The following is a 19,042-nucleotide window of genomic DNA, read 5'->3' as shown; positions in this document are numbered from 1 at the left end:
GAGTGCAGTGGCACAATCTGGGCTCACTGCATCCTCTGCCTCCTGGGTTCAAGCAATTCTTCTGCCTCAGCCTCCCGAGTAGCTGGGATTACAGGATGCGCCACCATGCCTGGCTAATTTTCTATTTTTGATAGAGACAGGGTTTCCTCATGTTGGTCAGGCTGGACTCGAACTCCTGACCTCCGGTGATCCGCCTGCCTCGGCCTCTCCAAGTGCTGGGATTATAGGTGTGAGCCACCGCGCCCGGCCCTGCATACAATTTTCTAAAGCTTTGTAAAAAATATTAGTTGGTATAACATTTATAGCGTCAAAACTCAAAAAGACAAAGCAGCCTTTTTCTTGTGTATTAAAAAGACAATATGCCAGATTGGGAAAAATTAAAACAATATTAACTCCTGATCCCGCCCTGAAATGCACCTGAAATTTTCATTTATAAATTAGATTTTATTTTATTTTATTAAAGAAGCAGGGGTTTCAGTACGTTATCCAGGCTGGTCTTGAACTCTGGACTTAAGCAATCATCCTGTCTCAGCCTCCTGAGTAGCTGGGATCATAGGCACATGTTACTGTACCCTGCTTCAGTTTTCACTTTTTGAATATTATTTTTCACTTCCCTATTAATTTTCATAAAGTGTGCACTAATAGTATATATACTAGTCTCTCTCTCTCTCTCTCTTTTTTTTTTAAAACTCCAAACCTTTGTTTTCCTACCAAATACTTCTGGTCCCTACCAGAGTAGGCAAGCTGTTGATAAAGAGGCACATGAAGATGTTGATTGGGACAGTGCATTGGATTAGCAAAGGCTGCATTTTCCACTTTCAAAACAGAATGCTTAGCGCTGAATATATGAGTTACAGAAACAAAACAAAAAGTGCTTTGCAATTAGGAACAAGATGGCAGAGCACCTAATACTTAATAAGGAACATGTTGTTTAAAAGAGGTTTCCTATACAGTCATTCATATAATACCTTGATTTTTCTAATAATGTTAGAGTGTTTCTTTCATTAAAATAATTATATAATTACAGTCTTCTGAAGTGTTAGGGTTTATATCTTCAGTGTCTTCACCTCTTTCCCTAAGTTCTTAGTGGGGTATGTTGAGCCTGTACTATACATACTTTACTGTTAAAAACTTTTTTAAAGTAACTTTCCCACATATTCTTACTTTTTCAGATGTTCTCTTTGCAGAAATATAGCCCCCAGATCCAGTGTCTTCTTGGTTACTGCTTTGGCTTTCTCATTAGTGACTTAGGGAACAGCAGATCTAATTTGGAAACTTATCCCAAATTTGGTTACATTTCGTTCTCATCTTAACTGTCTCACCTTCATTGCTGGAATTTCAGTAGTATTGAGTGTTTTGGGCTTGAAAACAACTACTCTGTTAAGTGCTTAATAGAACCCACAGTATTATTGATCTGCTTTTTTTTCTTTTTTCTTTTTTTCTTTTTTCTTTTTTTTTTTTTTTTTGAGGCAGAGTCTCGCTCTGTCGCCCAGGCTAGAGTGCAGTGGTGCAATCTGGGCTCACTGCAACCTCCTCTGCCTACCGGGTTCAAGTGATTCTTCTGCCTCAGCCTCCCAAGTAGCTGGGATTACAAGCACCCACCACCACACCCAGCTAATTTTTGTATTTTTAGTAGAGATGGGATTTCACCATGTTGGCCAGGCTGGTCTCAAACTCCTAATCTTAGGTGATCAGCCTGCCTAGGCCTCCCAAAGTGCTGGCATTACAGGTGTGAGCCACTGCGCCTGGCCTGATAATGCCTTTTGTCTTCAGCTGTACATTAAAAAGTACATTTTTTCATCAGTTTTCAGAAATTACATAATGTTTGTTGATAAATTAGAGAATACGAGTAAGTGGTAGGGCTGTACAATCTGTCCATAGTTCCTTGAGATAGTCATTGCTAAGCATGTGTATTCTTTCAGATGTATAATAGGCTGGAGAAATCTCTTCTAGCAAAAAAGTATACTGTTCATATTATCAGGCAACTCTTATTATACTGTTCCTATTACCCACCTAACTTGACAGAGGCTACAGTTTAATAAAAAGAAAGAACATTCTTATTTTCCTTTTAACAAAAAACTTCTCTTTGGCTTCATTACTTTCAAACTCCCCCTGAAAGTCTCTGTTTCTGGCCTACTAGAGACCTGAAGGAAAATTACATTTCTCTCATATTTGTGTCATGATGAAGTCTTTTTCGTTGGATACCTTTTCATAACAGTATTTAATTCCACAAAATGTATTTTATGTTTGCTGTTTCGTTGTATGGGTATGCCATAATTTATTTTTTATCATTGCTTATTGCTGATTAGGTGGTTTTTTTAATATACTATAATAAAATGATTCAATAAATGTATTTGAGCTCAATTTTGACTCATATATTTAAATTGTTAAACAAGTGATGTTGGGACAAGTGATGAGCCTCTGAGTTAAATTAAATTAAATTTGATCCTGGCCAAACTGTATGCCCTAGAATATTTTAGGTTAATCCATTGAATTTTTGTTTTGTCTTGAATGGGAGAATTGTTCTAGTATCCTCAGTAGTAAACTTATCCCAGAAGTAAGGCCCTCTAAAGGCATCAGATCATCTGTATTTGAAGATGAGCATTTAATTTCGAATGCTGGAATGTCATCTTTAAATTTTTGCTAAAATTCAATTTCTGAGCTTATGTATTTTTCTAGAAAATCAGAGAATGTGTTGAGTCAAAGAATCAGGAAGACAGGAACTTTGGCATATCAAAATATTGTTAGCTGAGATGTATTCTCATTGATATATGCTTTATCTCCAGGAAAATGGATGTCTGTCTAATAGTGATACGTTTTCTCAAGCTGAATTGAGAAGCGAAGCAATAAATGGGAACTTAGACTTTGTATTATCATTTTGTAAGTATACAACATTAGCAGTAAACTTGATAGATTTAGTTACTATTGAGGGCATGCAGGGTGATTCATGCAATGAAAGCAAGGAAGGTTTTATATGTTTTATTAAAGCCAGACTGATAAAACGGTTTATGAGCTGAACTTGTAGATAATTTGTAAGTAATTTTAATGTTGTAAGGACATTGAATATTTTATGTAATATGGTGTTAGACTGAAGGCTGGACTGGAGACCCTGAAGATGTGGATATTCTTTATAATTTGGCCACCGATTATGTGATTTAGAAGAAGTCTTCTAACCTCTCTGCTTCACTTTTTAGGGTAGTACTACCCAACTTGGGGGAGTTGTGAAAATCAAATGTGATATTGTTTCTGAAGTGTTTTTTAAACTAACATCTATTACAAAGACTTCTAGTCTTCATTAACAAAAACACAGCAAATGTTTACTAAACATTTTTAAATGCTAGGGTGCTTTATAATGCTTATCACATGTTAATAAAATTATCTCCATTGATAGATGACTAAAGGCGTAGAGAAGTTAAATGATTTGCCCAAGGTTAGTGATTTGAACCAGAAGTAAGATGTTCAGACTTTAACTTTGTTCTTTTCACCATACTACACTTTATTTTATTTTATTTATTTGTGAGACACAGTCTCACTCTGTCACTTAGGCTGGAATGCAGTGGCACAAACTCGGCTCACTGCATCCTCCGCCTCCTGGGTTCAAGCGATTCTCCTGCCTCAGCCTCCCAAGTAGCTGGGATTATAGGCACGTGCCACCATGCCCAGCTAATTTTTTGTATTTTTAGTAGAGACAGGGTTTCACCGTGTTGGGTAGGCTGGTCTCGAACTCCTGAAGTGATCCACCTTCCTCAGCCTCCCAAAGTGCTGGGATTACAGGTGTGAGCCACTGTGCCTTACCTGCATTTTATTTTTAATTAATAAATAAGACATTCTTAAGAGACCTTATTTTTTAACATGTCCATGGTGTTGCTTTACAGTTTTTCAGATCTTCTGAAAAATATGTCATTTACAAACAAAACATAGACATACATTAACTTTTAGTTCCCTAAAATGTTAACGGTTAAGCTCTCATTAATGTTATATTCAAATTGTATAGGTGGAAGCTTTATACAAACCGGGTTATTGGTATGTATTACTTGTGAATGTCACTTAAAATATTTGTTGTAATATTGTAAGGGAAAGACAAAGTGTCCAGTATGAAAAATGGTGACTGTTGTAGTTATTTGAGTCAAATACTGAGTATTATTGCTGGCTGCTATCTGAGTGTATTGATTTTGCCTTCCACTCTGTATAACACATAGATTTTCCATACTGACAAGAAAGGAATCTGGGCTCACGAGGTGGATCCACGAGAGCTGCCTTTTCCTTTTATCATATCATCCATTCCACTTCGTTGTCAACCTCTTGATTTTTCAGGCTTGTTTGTTGCTAAGGAAACTAGATGCTTTTTGTCAGCAGCCTTCCAGCTGAGATGTTTCTAGTCACCTTTTTAATGAATAAAAACTTGACAGTATTCTGTAGAATACTATTTTGAATAGTATAAAAATGAATTTTCAAGAGGTTGTTTATTAGATTTGAAAAAGAAAAATGCCAAGAAGTTTGCCAAGTATTTGAGCTTTTCCTGTCAGTGCCTTCCCCTCCAGCTTTGATTTCCAAGTCTTTGAAGAGCTGTTCGTTCTATAATTGCTGGTATGTGCTTTAGGCAGCTCTTAGGAATGCTCTACTGGTTACTACCTCACAGGAAATGTCAGGTAGTAGAGAAGAGTAAATGGATTATCTTGATTACATTTTGTAGTAGTAGAGAACGTTTTCCCACTTGTGTTTGTAGGCATGGAAGATTAATTTGATCATATAAAATTCAAAGTTGCTAAGAGGCATGTGGTTGTGTTCCCTTTAAAATTCCTTGAGTGACTCAGTGCAGGTCATTTTAAAAATGACTTACATTTTCAAATGCTGTAAAAGCACTGAGAAACTTAGGCTCCTTGTTCAAGGAGTATAGCAGCTGATATAAAACAATTCTCCTTACGTGTGTGGGTTAATTTGTTACTTTTGGGGAGATGAACACTGAAAATGGACCATGACTTTTCCCATGGGATTTTTCTTTAATGAAACCAGGTATCTTAACCTTCATTTAAACTGTATTTATTGTCTTCAGAATTTGCTTCTACTATGAATTCCTCTCTAATCCCATCCTTTTTGTACTATTCAATAGCCACATTACCGTTATAGTGAAAAGATTAACTCAATTACTTATATATAACATGGTTCCATTTTAATACAATTGCAGGGAAAAATAAATTCAGGGAATGCCTACTGTGATCTCATCCCTTGCTAGTTTGGCAAGGGTTATGTGAAGAGTCAGTGTAAGGTGTGATTCTTACACAATGGCAAATCAGGCTTATAATGTCGGCATTGAAACATACAAGGTTGTAGACTGTTAAATGTCAAAATGAGTAGTAGAGCAAACAAATACTCAGAAAAGTGAAAGATCAATATAAGTCAATTACATAACAGACATGTAGCCTGTTTTATTATTACTTTAGGTGGTTACTCTTCTGTGAGTGCAGGTCCTTGATCATAGTGAAAAATGAAATGAGAAAGTATGAATGGTTCAACAGAACCCAACACCTCTCTGAGAAAAGAATTTTTCCTCTCATCTACTATCTTTAAAGAACAAAAGTCCTGTAGGGTATTACAGTCTCTCTCTTCATGGTGCCACCATGTCCAACAACATACAGCCTCAGTATGTGTACCAGGCTGACTCTGAGTCTGCTGGTATATTAGTAATTGCCATTTATAGGAAAGGATATTTATAAATTGATTAGTTGTATATATTCATGAAATTTAAAAATACATTAAAAGGGTAGCTTATATTGCAGATATATATTACTGCATTGTTTAATTTTGTATGAAAACATTTTTTATTTTTTAAATACAATTTCCAAAATGAAAACTAAAAGGTTTTCAATTTGATAATGCAGGGTTTTTAAATTTGTTTGGTCTGAGATTTAATGATGGTCATTTTCTTTTGCAGTGGAATCAAATACATTGCCTCTCTCGCTGCAGTCTATAAGAAGTAGCCTACTGCTAGGCTTTAGGAGGTAAGATGATGAACTTAAATGTTCCTTGCCTGAATATGGACTGAATTCTCCTGTCCTTTTGACTTACTGCGTGTGGAAAAATACAGCTATTCTTATCTTTCAGTGTACATTCAGTTTACCTGAAATAACCTTTGCCTATTTAATTTTTCCTTTTAAGTCATTGAATTAAATTTAGGCAGCTTTGTATCATCTTTTCCAAGAAATGCACACAGGTTTGGTAAAGATCCTGTTTCCAGGAAGAAAGTCCTGTTTCAAAATGGCAAGTTGGAGTTACAGACAAATTTGCATATGTATGTTCAGCTTATTGTTTGAGCATTTAATTACAAGGTGACTTTTATACAGTAAAGTATCATTCTCCCCTTCTGTGTGCTCAGAGAATGTTAATGACCTTGCCCTTCCAATTTTGTTATTTTGAAAATAGATAAACATAAAGAAAAACTGAAAGAATAGTGAAAGGAAATACTCCCATACTACCCTTTTTTATCTGATTTATTTTTTTGAGACAGAGTCTTCCTCTGTCGCCCAGGCTGTGATGATGCAGTGGTGTGATCCCAGCTCACTGCAACCTCCGCCTCCTGGGTTCAGGTGATTCTCCTGCCTCAGCCTCCTGAGTAGCTGGGACTACAGGTGCCCACCACCATGCCCGGCTAAGATTTGTATTTTTAGTAGAGGTGGGGTTTCACCATGTTGGCCAGGCTGGTCTCAAACTCCTCACCTCAGGCGATTCACCTGCCTTGGCCTCCCAAAGTGCTGGGATTATAGGCATGAGCCACCGTGCCCATCCTCCATGTTACCCTTTGTGTAGATTTGCCAGTTGTTAATATTTTGCCATGTTTACTTTCTCTCATACCCTCTTTCTCTACACAGAAAGTACCTACACACACACACACACACACACACACACACACGTTTTTTTCTTTTTGGCTGAGCCACTTGAAGTTGTAGACATTATGACACTGGATCTTTCAGCATATTTTATTTCTCTTAAGAATAAAGTCATCTTGGCGGGGCGCGGCGGCTCAAGCCTGTAATCCCAGCACTTTGGGAGGCCGAGACGGGCGGATCACGAGGTCAGGAGATCGAGACCATCCTGGCTAACACGGTGAAACCCCGTCTCTACTAAAAAATACAAAAAACTAGCCGGGCGAGGTGGCGGGCGCCTGTAGTCCCAGCTACTCGGGAGGCTGAGGCAGGAGACTGGCGTAAACCCAGGAGGCAGAGCTTGCAGTCAGCTGAGATCACGCCACTGCACTCCAGCCTGGGCGACAGAGCGAGACTCTGTCTCAAAAAAAAAAAAAAAAATTAACAATACCGTACCACCATCTGATATATGTAGTCCATGTTTAGATTTTCCCACTTTAACAAGTTTCCTTTATAGATATTTCACTTTTTGACTGAGGAGTCAATTAAATTGATGCATTGGATTTGATTGCTGCATCTCTTTATTATCTTAATTCAGAACAATTTCCTTACCTTTTTTTGTTTGTTTGTTTGTTTGTTTGTTTGTTTTTGAGACGGAGTCTCGCTCTGTCGCCCAGGCTGGAGTGCAGTGGCCGGATCTCAGCTCACTGCAAGCTCCCCCTCCCGGGTTTACGCCATTCTCCTGCCTCACCCTCCAGAGTAGCTGGGACCACAGACGCCCACCACTTCGCCTGGCTAGTTTTTTGTATTTTTTAGTAGAGACGGGGTTTCACTGTGTTAGCCAGGATGGTCTCGATCTCCTGACCTCGTGATCCGCCCGTCTCGGCCTCCCAAAGTGCTGGGATTACAGGCTTGAGCCACCGTGCCCGGCCTGTTTGTTTTTTAGTAACTCTGGCTTTTTTTTTTTTTGAAGAGCCTAGGCTGGAATGTCTCTTCCACATTTTGTATTTTTCTGATTTTTGTTTTTCCCCATGATGAGACTCAGATTAAGCATTTTTAGCAAGAATACTCCATAGGTGATGGGCACATCTTATATTGTATCACATCAACAGATATAAAGGCAGGTGTGCAATAATGATGCCATCACCTAAGTTTGATCACTTGGTTAAGATGGTGATTCCCACATCTCTCTTGCAGAGGCACCTCATCCAGTTTGTAATTACTAAGAATACTATGGGGTGATAATTTGAGACTGTGTCTACCCTGTTTTTCCATTACTTTTCCGTCCTTGGTTTTAGCAGCCATGGGTAATCCTTGTTGAATTAGTTATTGGTACTTAACACAAGGATGAGTTTCTTTTTTTGAGATAAGGTCTCGCTCTGTCCCCAAGGTTGGAGTGCAGTGGTGCAATCACAACCTACTGCAGCATTTACCTCCCGGGCTCAAGCGATCCTCACATCTTACCCTCCTAAGCAGCTGGGAGTATGGGCGCATGCCACCATGCCTGGCTGAGTTTTAAAATTTTTTTGTGGTGATGGGATCTCACTGTGTTGCCCAGGCTGTTCTGTTGAGAGAAGCAATATAGCACAGTGATTCATAGTTTTTCTTTTCTTTTTTTTTTTTTTTTTTTTTTTTGAGACAGAATCTTGCTCTGTCACCCAGGCTGTAGTGCAGTGGTACGAACATGGCTCATTGCAGCCTCCATCTCCTGAGCTCAAGTAATCCTCCTGCTTCAGGCTCCCATTTAGCTGAGACTACAAGTGTTTACTACCACGCCCAGCTAATTTTAAAATTTTTTTGTGGAGATGGAGTCTCACCATGTTGCCCAGGCTGGTCTTGAACTTCTGGCCTCAGGTGGTGATCCCACCTCTGCCTTCCAAAGTGCTGGGATTACAAGTGTGAGCCACTGCATCTGCCGCCCAAATCTTTTTTGATTCATTGATCCCTTTGAGAATTTGTTGAAAGCTATGGCTCAATTTTCCCCGCAAAAGATGCATATTATAAAATTATGACTATAATTTAATGGAGTTCATGAAGTACTTTCCCTCTCCCTATAAAAACCCTTATCGTGGAAGCCAAATAAGAGCCTGGAGTGTATCCTTCCATGCTTTTCTCTGTACAGAAGCAGAAACTTGTAAGAGGTGTTTGAAGTTTTGTTTTGTTTAAACAAAAGTAGTATATCATACTTTACATACTACTCCTTATCTTTATTTTGCACTTAACAATACTTCATGAACACCTCTTGGTCTACTGATATAAATCTAAGTGTTTATTAATATCTGGAGAGGATTCCATGGTATGGCTATACCATAAATTTTCAATCACTCCTTTATTAATGGACTCAGATTGCTTCTAATTTTTGCCACTACCAAAACAAAGTGGTACATTAAATATTATGTCCATATATATGTGTGTTTGTGCACATGCATGCATGTGTATATGTATTATATATACATTAGTTTTTTCCCCCTCAATGGCTAGAATGTGAAAAAGAGACATCTGTTTTCAAGAGTGTATGTATTCTTTATTTTAATAGCTACTACCATACTACTTTCCAGAAAAAGTTGTATTAGCTCATACTTAGATTAGCAATTCACACTTCTACCAGCAATATATAAGAGTACCCACTTCCTGCAAACATACAGGTATTAGACATTATAATGCTTTTTAATTTTGGCCTAGCTGATGGATGAGAAATGACATCTCAACGTATAATTTTCAATTTGCATCTTCCTAACTATTAAGCAGGGTTAGAACATACTTATTGGCCATTTGGATTTCTTCTATGAAATGCCTATTTAAATTCTTTGCCAGTTTTCTACTAGGTCATACAGTTTTTCTTGTCAATTTATAAGGTGTTGCATTTGAGGGATATTTATCTATACACTATCTCGTGAAATACATGATTTTTTTTTTTAACCTTATTGCAGAGATGAGAGAGAAATGTAAGGATAAGATCTTGGATGGTTACTGGAAGGAGTCAAAGGAGTTTGTAGTCAGTGTTGCAAGCTGCAGAGATGGAGGAGAGAGAGCCCTATAGAAAGAGGGTGTTCAGTTTGGTGTTTGGAAAAGTTATTGAGTTTTGTTTTTTTTTTTAATGGAGATGAGGTCTCGCTATGTTGCCCGGAGTGCTGTCAAACTCCTGGGCTCAAGCGAACCTTCAGTGTTGGCCTCCCAAAGTACTGAGATTACAGGAATGAACCACTGGCCTGACCATTATTGAGTATCTTTAAGAGAAGAGTTTTGATACTATTGTAGTGGAAGAAGCCCAGCTAGAAGCTCTGAGAATCTTGGTGTCTTTGTTTTGTTTTTAGTGATTGGATTATATATACTATAACTGAATTTATCTATGCTTTCAGATTATTTATATTTTTATTTGAAAAGATACATTGAAAATACTGGAAAGGTTACCTTATCTTTAAACCACACCAGGCTAGGTGCTTTGCTTCTCCCCTGACTTACATCCTTTTTGGTGCTTTCCCTATTTGTTAGCATCTAAAATTTTTAATTGATTCCTGGGTTTAAAAATAGCCACAGATTGATCATTTTTTTAACTTTCCACTTTAGAGTTAGATAAAATGTTAAAATATGTTTAACAAAGGGGACATTACCCAGGAGCCTCCCGTGTTTGCACAGTTACAAATCCATCTTTATTCTTGACATAGTAAAAATAAGTTTAAGCGGATTCCTTCCAGGAACATATTTCAACATGTAGGTCCTAAAACTGTATACTATTGGTTAATTTTTCTTACTGTAGATAAAGAAAAATTTTTAGGTTGTGATAACTTGGCATTTTTCATAAGAATATGTGCATAATTGAGAGCACTTGTGTGACTACAGGTCATTTCTTTTTCTTCTACTCCGAAAACTACTAAAAATTCAAAATGTAATTGATGTAATTGCAATTCATTATCTTGGCATTAATGTAGCCAGTGTATTTTTTTGTTTGATGTCAAATTAACTAGTATATTTAAAAATCCCTTTGTCAGTATAGTTATTGAAACAGTCACCTGTTGTGCTCCTGAGGGTCCCACTGTACTCTAGCAACTTTAGAATTGGCTGAGTGACTAGGAGAAAACTTACTGGCATTGATTTACATTGCCCGTAGAGCCAGGGTTAACTACCTACAACTCCTACAATGATTAGCTTATAAGAGATTCACCAAAAGTGAATCTCTTGCCAAAAATAATTGCTAAAAATAATCATTCAGAGTTAATCCAAAATCTAAAAAGTTAAAGAACATTATAATTAGATACCATAGTCACTTTAGCTAAACCTAAAGGAAATTTGGATATATATTTCATTGTTAGAATTCACATTTTGAGACTGGGGGTGCGGCTCATACCTGTATAATCCCAGCACTTTGGGATGCTGAGGCTGGAGAATCAGCTTGAACCCAGCAGTTCAAGACCAGCCTGGCTCTTTGATTTTAACCCTTTCTGCCCTCACATGTGTAAGCTGAACTTCCTGGGTTGCCGCCAGCATGCAGCGTGATTATTTTTCTTGCCTAACACCATATTCTTTTTTTCTTTTTTTTATTTTTTGAAAATTTTTAGTTTATTAATCTGCTCGTGAAAAATCCAAAATGGACACAGGTAGCCTTTTACTGCAGCACCTTTACTCTTTCGGCTGTGATCTAATCTCCAGCTCGCTTATTACCAGCACCAACATTGGCCTTTGCAGTCCCCCGACTTTCTTCATTCTGTTCTTGGGTTCCTTTCGTTGCTTTCTTGAGGTCTTTTGCTTCTCATACAGACCATGTCTTGCAAGTCTTATGTTTGGGTTCATTTTTATTTGCATAATCCAAGGAGTCATAAATCATGCCAAAGCCAGTTGTCTTGCCACCACCAAAATGAGTTCTGAATCCAAATAACAAAGATGACATCTGGTGTGGTCTTGTACATTTTGGCTAGTTTTTCCCAAATTTCTGTCTTAGGCAGTGTTGCCTTCCCGGGGTGAAGGACATCAATGACCATTTGTTTCCTCTGAAGTAGTCGGTTGGTCATGAACTTTCTAGTGCGGATAGTTATGGTGTCGTTCATGATGGTGGCCTGGAGGAAAGAAGGTTGAATATATCTGATTTTGCTCTGCCTTAAATGTTATATGAAATAAAATATTTTGTGGGTTTTTTAAAAAAACCAGTTTAGTAGGAAATGGAAATTGAATGCATATATGGTAGTATGAGCTCTCAGAGATAACACAGAAATGTTATACAAAGAGAAGAAAGTTGGGGGAAGGGATGGGAGGAATGTACATACATACATTAGGCAAATGGAAGAGAGACCGTGTTTAATGAAGTTAAAGCTGGTTAAGATCACAGGCTTTTAGATATAACTCATTTAAGTCCAGGTTCTACATTTCATTTATATTTTACATGCTATGGGATCATGGCAAGCTAATGAACATTTCAGTGTCCCTGTTTTTTTAGTATGTACAGTAGAAAGAAGAGTATCTAAATGGCTGTACTGCTTTGTCAATACTTTGAAAGTGTCTTTTTTTAGTAGGCCCTATCTGTGTCTTTTTTTTTTTTTTTTTTTTTTTTTTTTTTTTTTTGAGACGGAGTCTCACTCTGTCGCCCAGGCTGGAGTGCAGTGGCCGGATCTTGGCTCACTGTAAGCTCCACTTCCCGGGTTTATGCCATTCTCCTGCCTCAGCCTCCCGAGTAGCTGGGACTACAGACGCCTGCCATCTCGCCCGGCTAGTTTTTTGTATTTTTTAGTAGAGACGGGGTTTCACCATGTTAGCCAGGATGGTCTTGATCTCCTGACCTCGTGATCCTCCCACCTTGGCCTCCCAGAGTGCTGGGATTACAGGTGTGAGCCACCACGCCTGGCCTCCTATCTGTGTCTTTAAAGGAGAATTTAAAAGTTTTGAAAATAGTATTCTCATTTAGAAACCATTTGGGGGCTATTCATAGTGCTGTATGAAATTTACAGAAGTACTGTTAGAGTTGTCCGGAGTTTGTAGACTCCTCTGTCTGTAATAGCAGTAGAATGTTACTGTTCTTCATGATTTGGCAATATTTTTCTTTAAAATTCTGTTATCCTGCTAGAAAAATCTCACTTGAAAGCTGAAATTGGATCTCAACAGACATATAGGGTTAACCTTTTCTCCAAACTTGTTCTTCAAACAGGAAGAAAAGTGTAAATGGAATTAGGTGTAGAGAAAACAATGTCTTTTCTTAAATGCCGCTTCCTCACAAACTTCATTTGGTTGTGGGCAGAAGAGAAGACAAGAGTTTGTCGTTCCATTGTTTGTATTAGACAGTGGAGACATTGAAATGTTAATTAACTTGCCACGATCACATGGTATGTAAAAGATCAATAAAATGTAGAACCCTGACTTAAATGAGTTCTACCTAAAATTTGTTAGTTTATCAAATAGCAAATGCCAAAGCTCATAGCCAAACTGCCTGGGTTCACAATTACTTCATTATTTTATTCCTTTGGAGAACCTGGAAATTTAATTTTTTCTTTTTTATTATGAACTGTATATACATTCAGAGGCATATCTAAAACTTAAATGTACCATATAAAAAAGATAAATCAAATACATGGTACCCACCTCTGAGACCAGGACATAGAATGTCAGTGGGATCCTAAAAGCCTCTTGTGTGCTCATTCTCAATCCCATGATGCCTTCCCCTGCTGTTGAGGTGCCTGTTGTTGAGGCTTGTGTATATCATTCCCTTGCTTCCCTAAGTAATCAGGCCACTTTTATCTAACCCCCAAGCAATATATAATTTAGTTTTGAAAGACTGATTAACAAACAGAAATCTGGTAATAAGGAAGAAGCAACACTGCCAGGAAATATAGACTGAATAGTCTCTGGGTTAGGGTCTGGCTTCAGTTTTCCTAAAAGTTTACAAAAGACCCTTCTAGCGAAGTCAGTGGGGAAGGTCATGTGTGAGTGAGTCCTGAGAAAGAGGATGAATTTACCACATTTGAGAAGTCTATGGCTAAATACCAGGCATCTGGCAGAAGTATCTACAGATACATAAATGTGTTCTGCACCTAAACTCACTTCCTCAAACTTTCAGGAATGTGTCAGAGTAGAACACTTTTGTGGGTGAAATGAATGTTCTCAGTCTGTCCAAGCAGCAGGGCATGAAAGGCCGAGGAAGTATTGTATCATTACATGGTCAAAACAATACAGATAATGTAGATCCATTGTTACCTTAGGTTAAAAAAGAGATATAGTGACAGAGACCTTGGTGGTGAGGGTCCACACTCTGGACTGGTTAGTTGCTTTCCTTCACTGGGTTCTCACTACATTTTCATCCAGGAGATTCTCTTTTGTTCTTTTCTTCCAAGTTGAATCTTTTTGCTTTCTGTATCTGATACTCTTCATTTTTCTTAGTTTAGTCTTTTTATAGAGGACAACCTTCTCAAGTAGCTTCTCGAGAAAAGCATATGGAAGGTAAATTTTTTGAGACCTTGAATACCTGTATTCTAGCCTCAGATAGGATTGATAGTTTGCCTACGTATAGAATTCTGAGTTGGAAATAATTTTTGTTTATAATTTTGAAGGTATTGCTCCATGTTTTCTTTACAGTGTTACTGTTGAAAGATTTAAGCCATTCTGATTCCTGACCCTTTATATGTAACTTCTTTTTATAGAACACCCTCTGAAAGTTTGTAGAATCTTTCCTTTATCTCTATTGTTTTGACATTTGACAATTAAGCAACTTATTTATCTCTGGAAATTTGTATATCTTCATTTTATCATTAGTATTCTGGAATTTCTAGAATGATTTTTGGAAATTTCTAGAATCTTCTGGAACTTGAGAAGAATCTCTTGACCACTAATGTTATGACGTTTCACTATAGAGCAACCTTATGTATGAGTTTATTTGTTTTGGTTTTTTTTTCATATTTTGTCAATTGTGCTGCATGCTCAGTGGCTCCTTTTAATTTGGCCATTTATATCCCTCAGCTCTGGAAAATTTTAGTTTTAGAAATAATTTTTTCTCTCTTTCTGAAACTCTTAGACTGGTGCTTTCTTTTTTTCTCCTACTTTGCTTTTCTTGGTTCTTAGGTTCCACTTTCTGTGATATTTCTTCAACCTTATCTTCTGCCTCTTCTGTTGAATTTTTTGTTTCTGCTATCCCTTTTTTATTTCCAAAATCTCTTTTGCATTCTCAAAGTGTTTCTTTTGTAAAATAACATATTACTGTCTCATAGATATCAAGTCTTTATCTCTCATAGGCCGTTTTTTTTTTGTTGTTTGTTTTGTTTTTTTTGAGACAAGGTCTGGCTCTATCACCCAGGCTAGAGTGCAGTGGTGCGATCTTGGCTCACTGCAACCTCTGCCTCCCAAGTTCAAGCAATTCTCCTGCCTCAGCCTCCCAAGTAGCTTTGACTACAGGTGTGTGCCACCACGCCTGGCTAATTTTTGTATCTTTTGCAGAGATGGAGTTGCTCCATGTTAACCAGGCTGGTCTTGAACTTGTGAGCTCAAGCTTGTGAGTCTCAGCCTTGCAAAGTGCTTGGATTATAGGTGTGAGCCACCCCGCACCTGGCCTCTCATAGGAAATATAGTTTGTTTGTTTTTTTTTGAGACAGAGTCTCGCTCTGTTGCTCTGTTGCCCAGGCTGGAGTGCAGTGGTGCGATCTCGGCTCACTGTAAGCTCCGCCTCCCGAGTTCACACCATTCTCCTGCCTCAGCCTTCCGAGTGGCTGGGACTACAGGCGCCTGCCACCACACCCGGCTAATTTTTTGTATTTTTAGTAGAGACGGGGTTTCACGTGTTAGTCAGGATGGTCTCGATCTCCTGACCTCATGATCCGCCCGCCTCGGCCTCCCAAAGTGCTGGGATTACAGGCGTGAGCCACCGTGCCCGGCCAGTAATAGTGTTTTGCAAGGCTTCCTTCTTCGTGCTTATTGTCTACTGTCTTCAAGTTTGTGTGTGTGTAAACTGTTTTCCTTTTTTCGCCCCTAAATATCTGGGAATCCTTAAAAGTAGGAAATGCAAAAAGCCATCCGAAGCTCTGAGTTTGTTAGTAGGGTGTGTTGACTTGGTGCCTTGTTCTCAGGATAGCTGAGTGGCTGTTGAGATTGTCATTGTATCTTTGTGTCTTTCCTCATAGGATGGGGCATTCCCCAATGAAACGTCTTCCAGGACACCGCATTGAGGGAGAGTACTAGAGACTCCTGTGTTTATCGTGTAGAATGTATAGTTACTTAATTCTCAGTTCTCCAGGGATTGACTGTTTTACCCTCCAGAGAAGAATCCTCCAGATGTCTGCTGCTGCTGTTGGAGGGAGGGTTGTAGCCTCCCAGCTGAGGGAGAGGATCTAAGGGACCTTCTGAGTGTAGTTTCCTTTCTTCTACCTTGGTAATGGAGATTCTATTGTATAAGTTTGGTTCTAGATTTCTTCACTGATGTCTTGAGATTTGACATTCTCTTTACTACTAAATTGGTTACCACTTCTCTGTCTGTAATATTTATTTCTAGTTACATGTACTTCCCAGTTATTTTATGTGTCATTGAAAAAAATCTTTTTATTGCAGTGGGGTATTGGAAAGGAGCAAATTTAGATGGAAATTGTTAGTCTCGCATCCACAGCTTACTCAGAAAACGCCTGCATAAGTTTTAAAACTACTTTGCTCCTCAGTTTCTTCATCTTTATAATGGTTCTGATAATTGCGCTTAAAGTGAAGATGTTATGACCATTAAATAAGTCAAAGTGCTTAGAAAACTGTTTAATGCATTTGTGAGTGCCCAGAAAATATTAGTTCTTATTAGTGTGTGCCAAGGGCTACGAATGCTACATAATGGACCATTCAAATATGAATGGGAAACTTCCTACCCCAGCGTTGTTCACAGTATGAAAATAAGAAAGCAACTATAAACTAGTCTTCATAACTGTGAATGTTTATAGAAGGTACTCTGTCTTCTGCCAGGGTTGGGGAAGGGATGAATCAGGGCAGGAGCTGGAGAGAAATTGCTGAGATGCATGTTGAATTTATAGAGGGGAAGGGAAGGGTTTTTCAGGCAGAGACATTGAGGCTGAAAGAGCAGTGGTTCTGGGGAAGTGTAAGTAGATTGGTAGTAGCTTAAGAAACTATGAAATAATTAGAAGAAATAAAGCCAAAATGGTAGCCCAGGGGTCTTTGTGACTAGTCTCATTCTAAATTAGGATATTTGGACCTTGAGTCATATGGCTTCGAGCCATTGAAAGGTTTACGTGATGAAGTTAAGATTGACATATATTCAAAGGGGATAATACAGGTAAAGCTGTATAGGGAGACAGGAAACATTAGGAGATCATTCACACTTTATGGGATCCTTTGAGGGAACTGTGGAATTTCCAGTTGAAGGTATTTTACATCGCCTTACCAAATTTGTTTCCTCTTCTGGGAAACAAAGAACTTAAATACCTATATGCAGGATTGTCTTTAAGATAAAAAATATAATGCACTTAGGACCTAGTACAAAGTCTGGGTCACTTGTAAGGGGCACGTAGGGAAGGACAGTTCCTGAAAGAGATTGAGTAGCATCTAGCAGATAATGGCTAACACCACCACAAATTCCAAAACTTAGTCAAAGAGGACCAAAAAGATGTTAGTTGAATTTTGAATTAAAATCATTGGTAATTTTAGCATGAGTAGTTTCAGTGGAATTTGGGGCCAGAAGTCAGATTGCATTGGATTGGTAACTGGTAACTAGTAACTATTCCTTACAATAACCTAGTTTTGAAGGATTCTGTATATTTTTGTTTTGGTTTCAAACCCGTGCCATTCACCATGAAGCTTCACATTCAAGGCAGTACTTTTAGACATTTTCATTTGTTGTAGGTATATGTGAAATTTTGAAAGTTTATCTCCATGCCTTCCTTAGATACTTCATGCCAAGTTTGAGGGAACTTAATATTCTAACTATTTTTTTTTTTTGAGATGGAGTTTCGCTCTTGTTGCCCAGGCTGGAGTGCAATGGCGCGATCTCGGCTCACAGCAATTTCCGCCTCCCGGGTTCAAGCAATTCTCCTGCCTCAGCCTCCTGAGTAGCTGGGATTACTGGCATGCACCACCACGCCTGGTTAATTTTGTATTTTTAGTAGAGATGGGGTTTCTCCATGTTGGTCAGGCTGGTCTTGAACTCTCGACCTCAGGTGATCCACCCGCCTCAGCCTCCCAAAGTGCTGGGATTACAGGTGTGAGTCACCACGCCCAGCCTTAACTATTTTTTATTTGACAGCAAGTTGATACTTTGATAAAAATATATGGTTAAAGTAACTAAAAAAAAAAGAAAAAAAAAGAGGAAGCCCAGCTTATTATGCTGAGAGTTAAAATAGAAGTACAAAATTTAGACTGGACATGATATGTGTTTATTTTTTTAAAGTACAGCTCCTATGTACCCATCCCCCAGCTTTAACAGCCAAGATTTTGGCAGTCCTGTTTTACCATTCCCCTTCTCTCTCTTTCTTTCCTGGACTATTAAAACTAACTATGGATCTTTGTCATCTACCCATAAATACTTTAGTATATATCTCAGAACTTATTTTAAATAGAACAATATAACCACCATAATATACCTGACAAAATTAATCCTAGTTGAGAAGCAGAATTCATCAAATGCCCAGATGGGTCCAGGATACAGCAAAGGAACCATTCCAAGTTTTACCACTTTATATTATGCACTTTGGCATATTAGCCTCACTTTCTTGCAAACTCTGATTTTTCCCTACTTTCCTTGTCCTGTTTTTCAAATGTGGTAGGCTACTGGCAGGTTAAAATTCCTTGGAATTAAAGCTCTTTGTAGCCTAACCGAAAAAGATAGCTAATTTTTATCTTATTTTACTGTATTTTATTCCTTATAGCTTCAAGTTATCCCCTGCTGGAAGACCACATGAGTGTTACTCTGTCTTCTCACGGAATTATATTTAAAGGCACATTAGTTTTGACCACCCGGTCCAGGTGTTGGGATTTCTCCATTATGTAGTTACTATTCTTTTCATTACAAGTAACAAGCAATCTGTGGGCAGTCACTTTGAGACTCACTCTGTCGCCCAGGCTGGAATGCAGTGGCGGGATCTCGGCTCACTGCAACCTCCGCCTCCCAGGTTCAGGCATTTCTCCTGCCTCAGCCTCCCGAGTAGCCTAGATTACAGGCATCCACCAACACGCCCGGCTAATTATTGTATTTTTAGTAGAGACGGGGTTTCACCATGTTGGCCAGG

General features: G+C 38.4%; 1 protein-coding gene and 1 pseudogene across 1 annotated transcript in view; one reads left to right on the top strand and one right to left on the bottom strand.

The window, feature by feature from the left end:
* Positions 1 to 19,042, top strand: part of LOC105464939 (leucine rich pentatricopeptide repeat containing) — a 117,043-nt gene that overhangs the window by 34,338 nt on the left and 63,663 nt on the right. The window contains exons 13-14 of the mRNA XM_011713089.2: positions 2,787 to 2,880; positions 5,933 to 5,999. Of these exons, the coding sequence (XP_011711391.2) occupies positions 2,787 to 2,880; positions 5,933 to 5,999 (161 nt within the window). The remainder of the gene's footprint in view (positions 1 to 2,786; positions 2,881 to 5,932; positions 6,000 to 19,042) is intronic.
* On the bottom strand, positions 11,497 to 12,048 carry LOC112423669 (small ribosomal subunit protein eS24 pseudogene; annotated as a pseudogene).

The sequence above is a fragment of the Macaca nemestrina genome, chromosome 13 (genome assembly GCF_043159975.1).
Source record: "Macaca nemestrina isolate mMacNem1 chromosome 13, mMacNem.hap1, whole genome shotgun sequence".
NCBI classification, from domain to species: Eukaryota; Metazoa; Chordata; class Mammalia; order Primates; family Cercopithecidae; genus Macaca; species Macaca nemestrina.
Note: the sequence above shows the minus strand (reverse complement) of the source record. Positions and strands in the feature narration are given on the sequence as shown.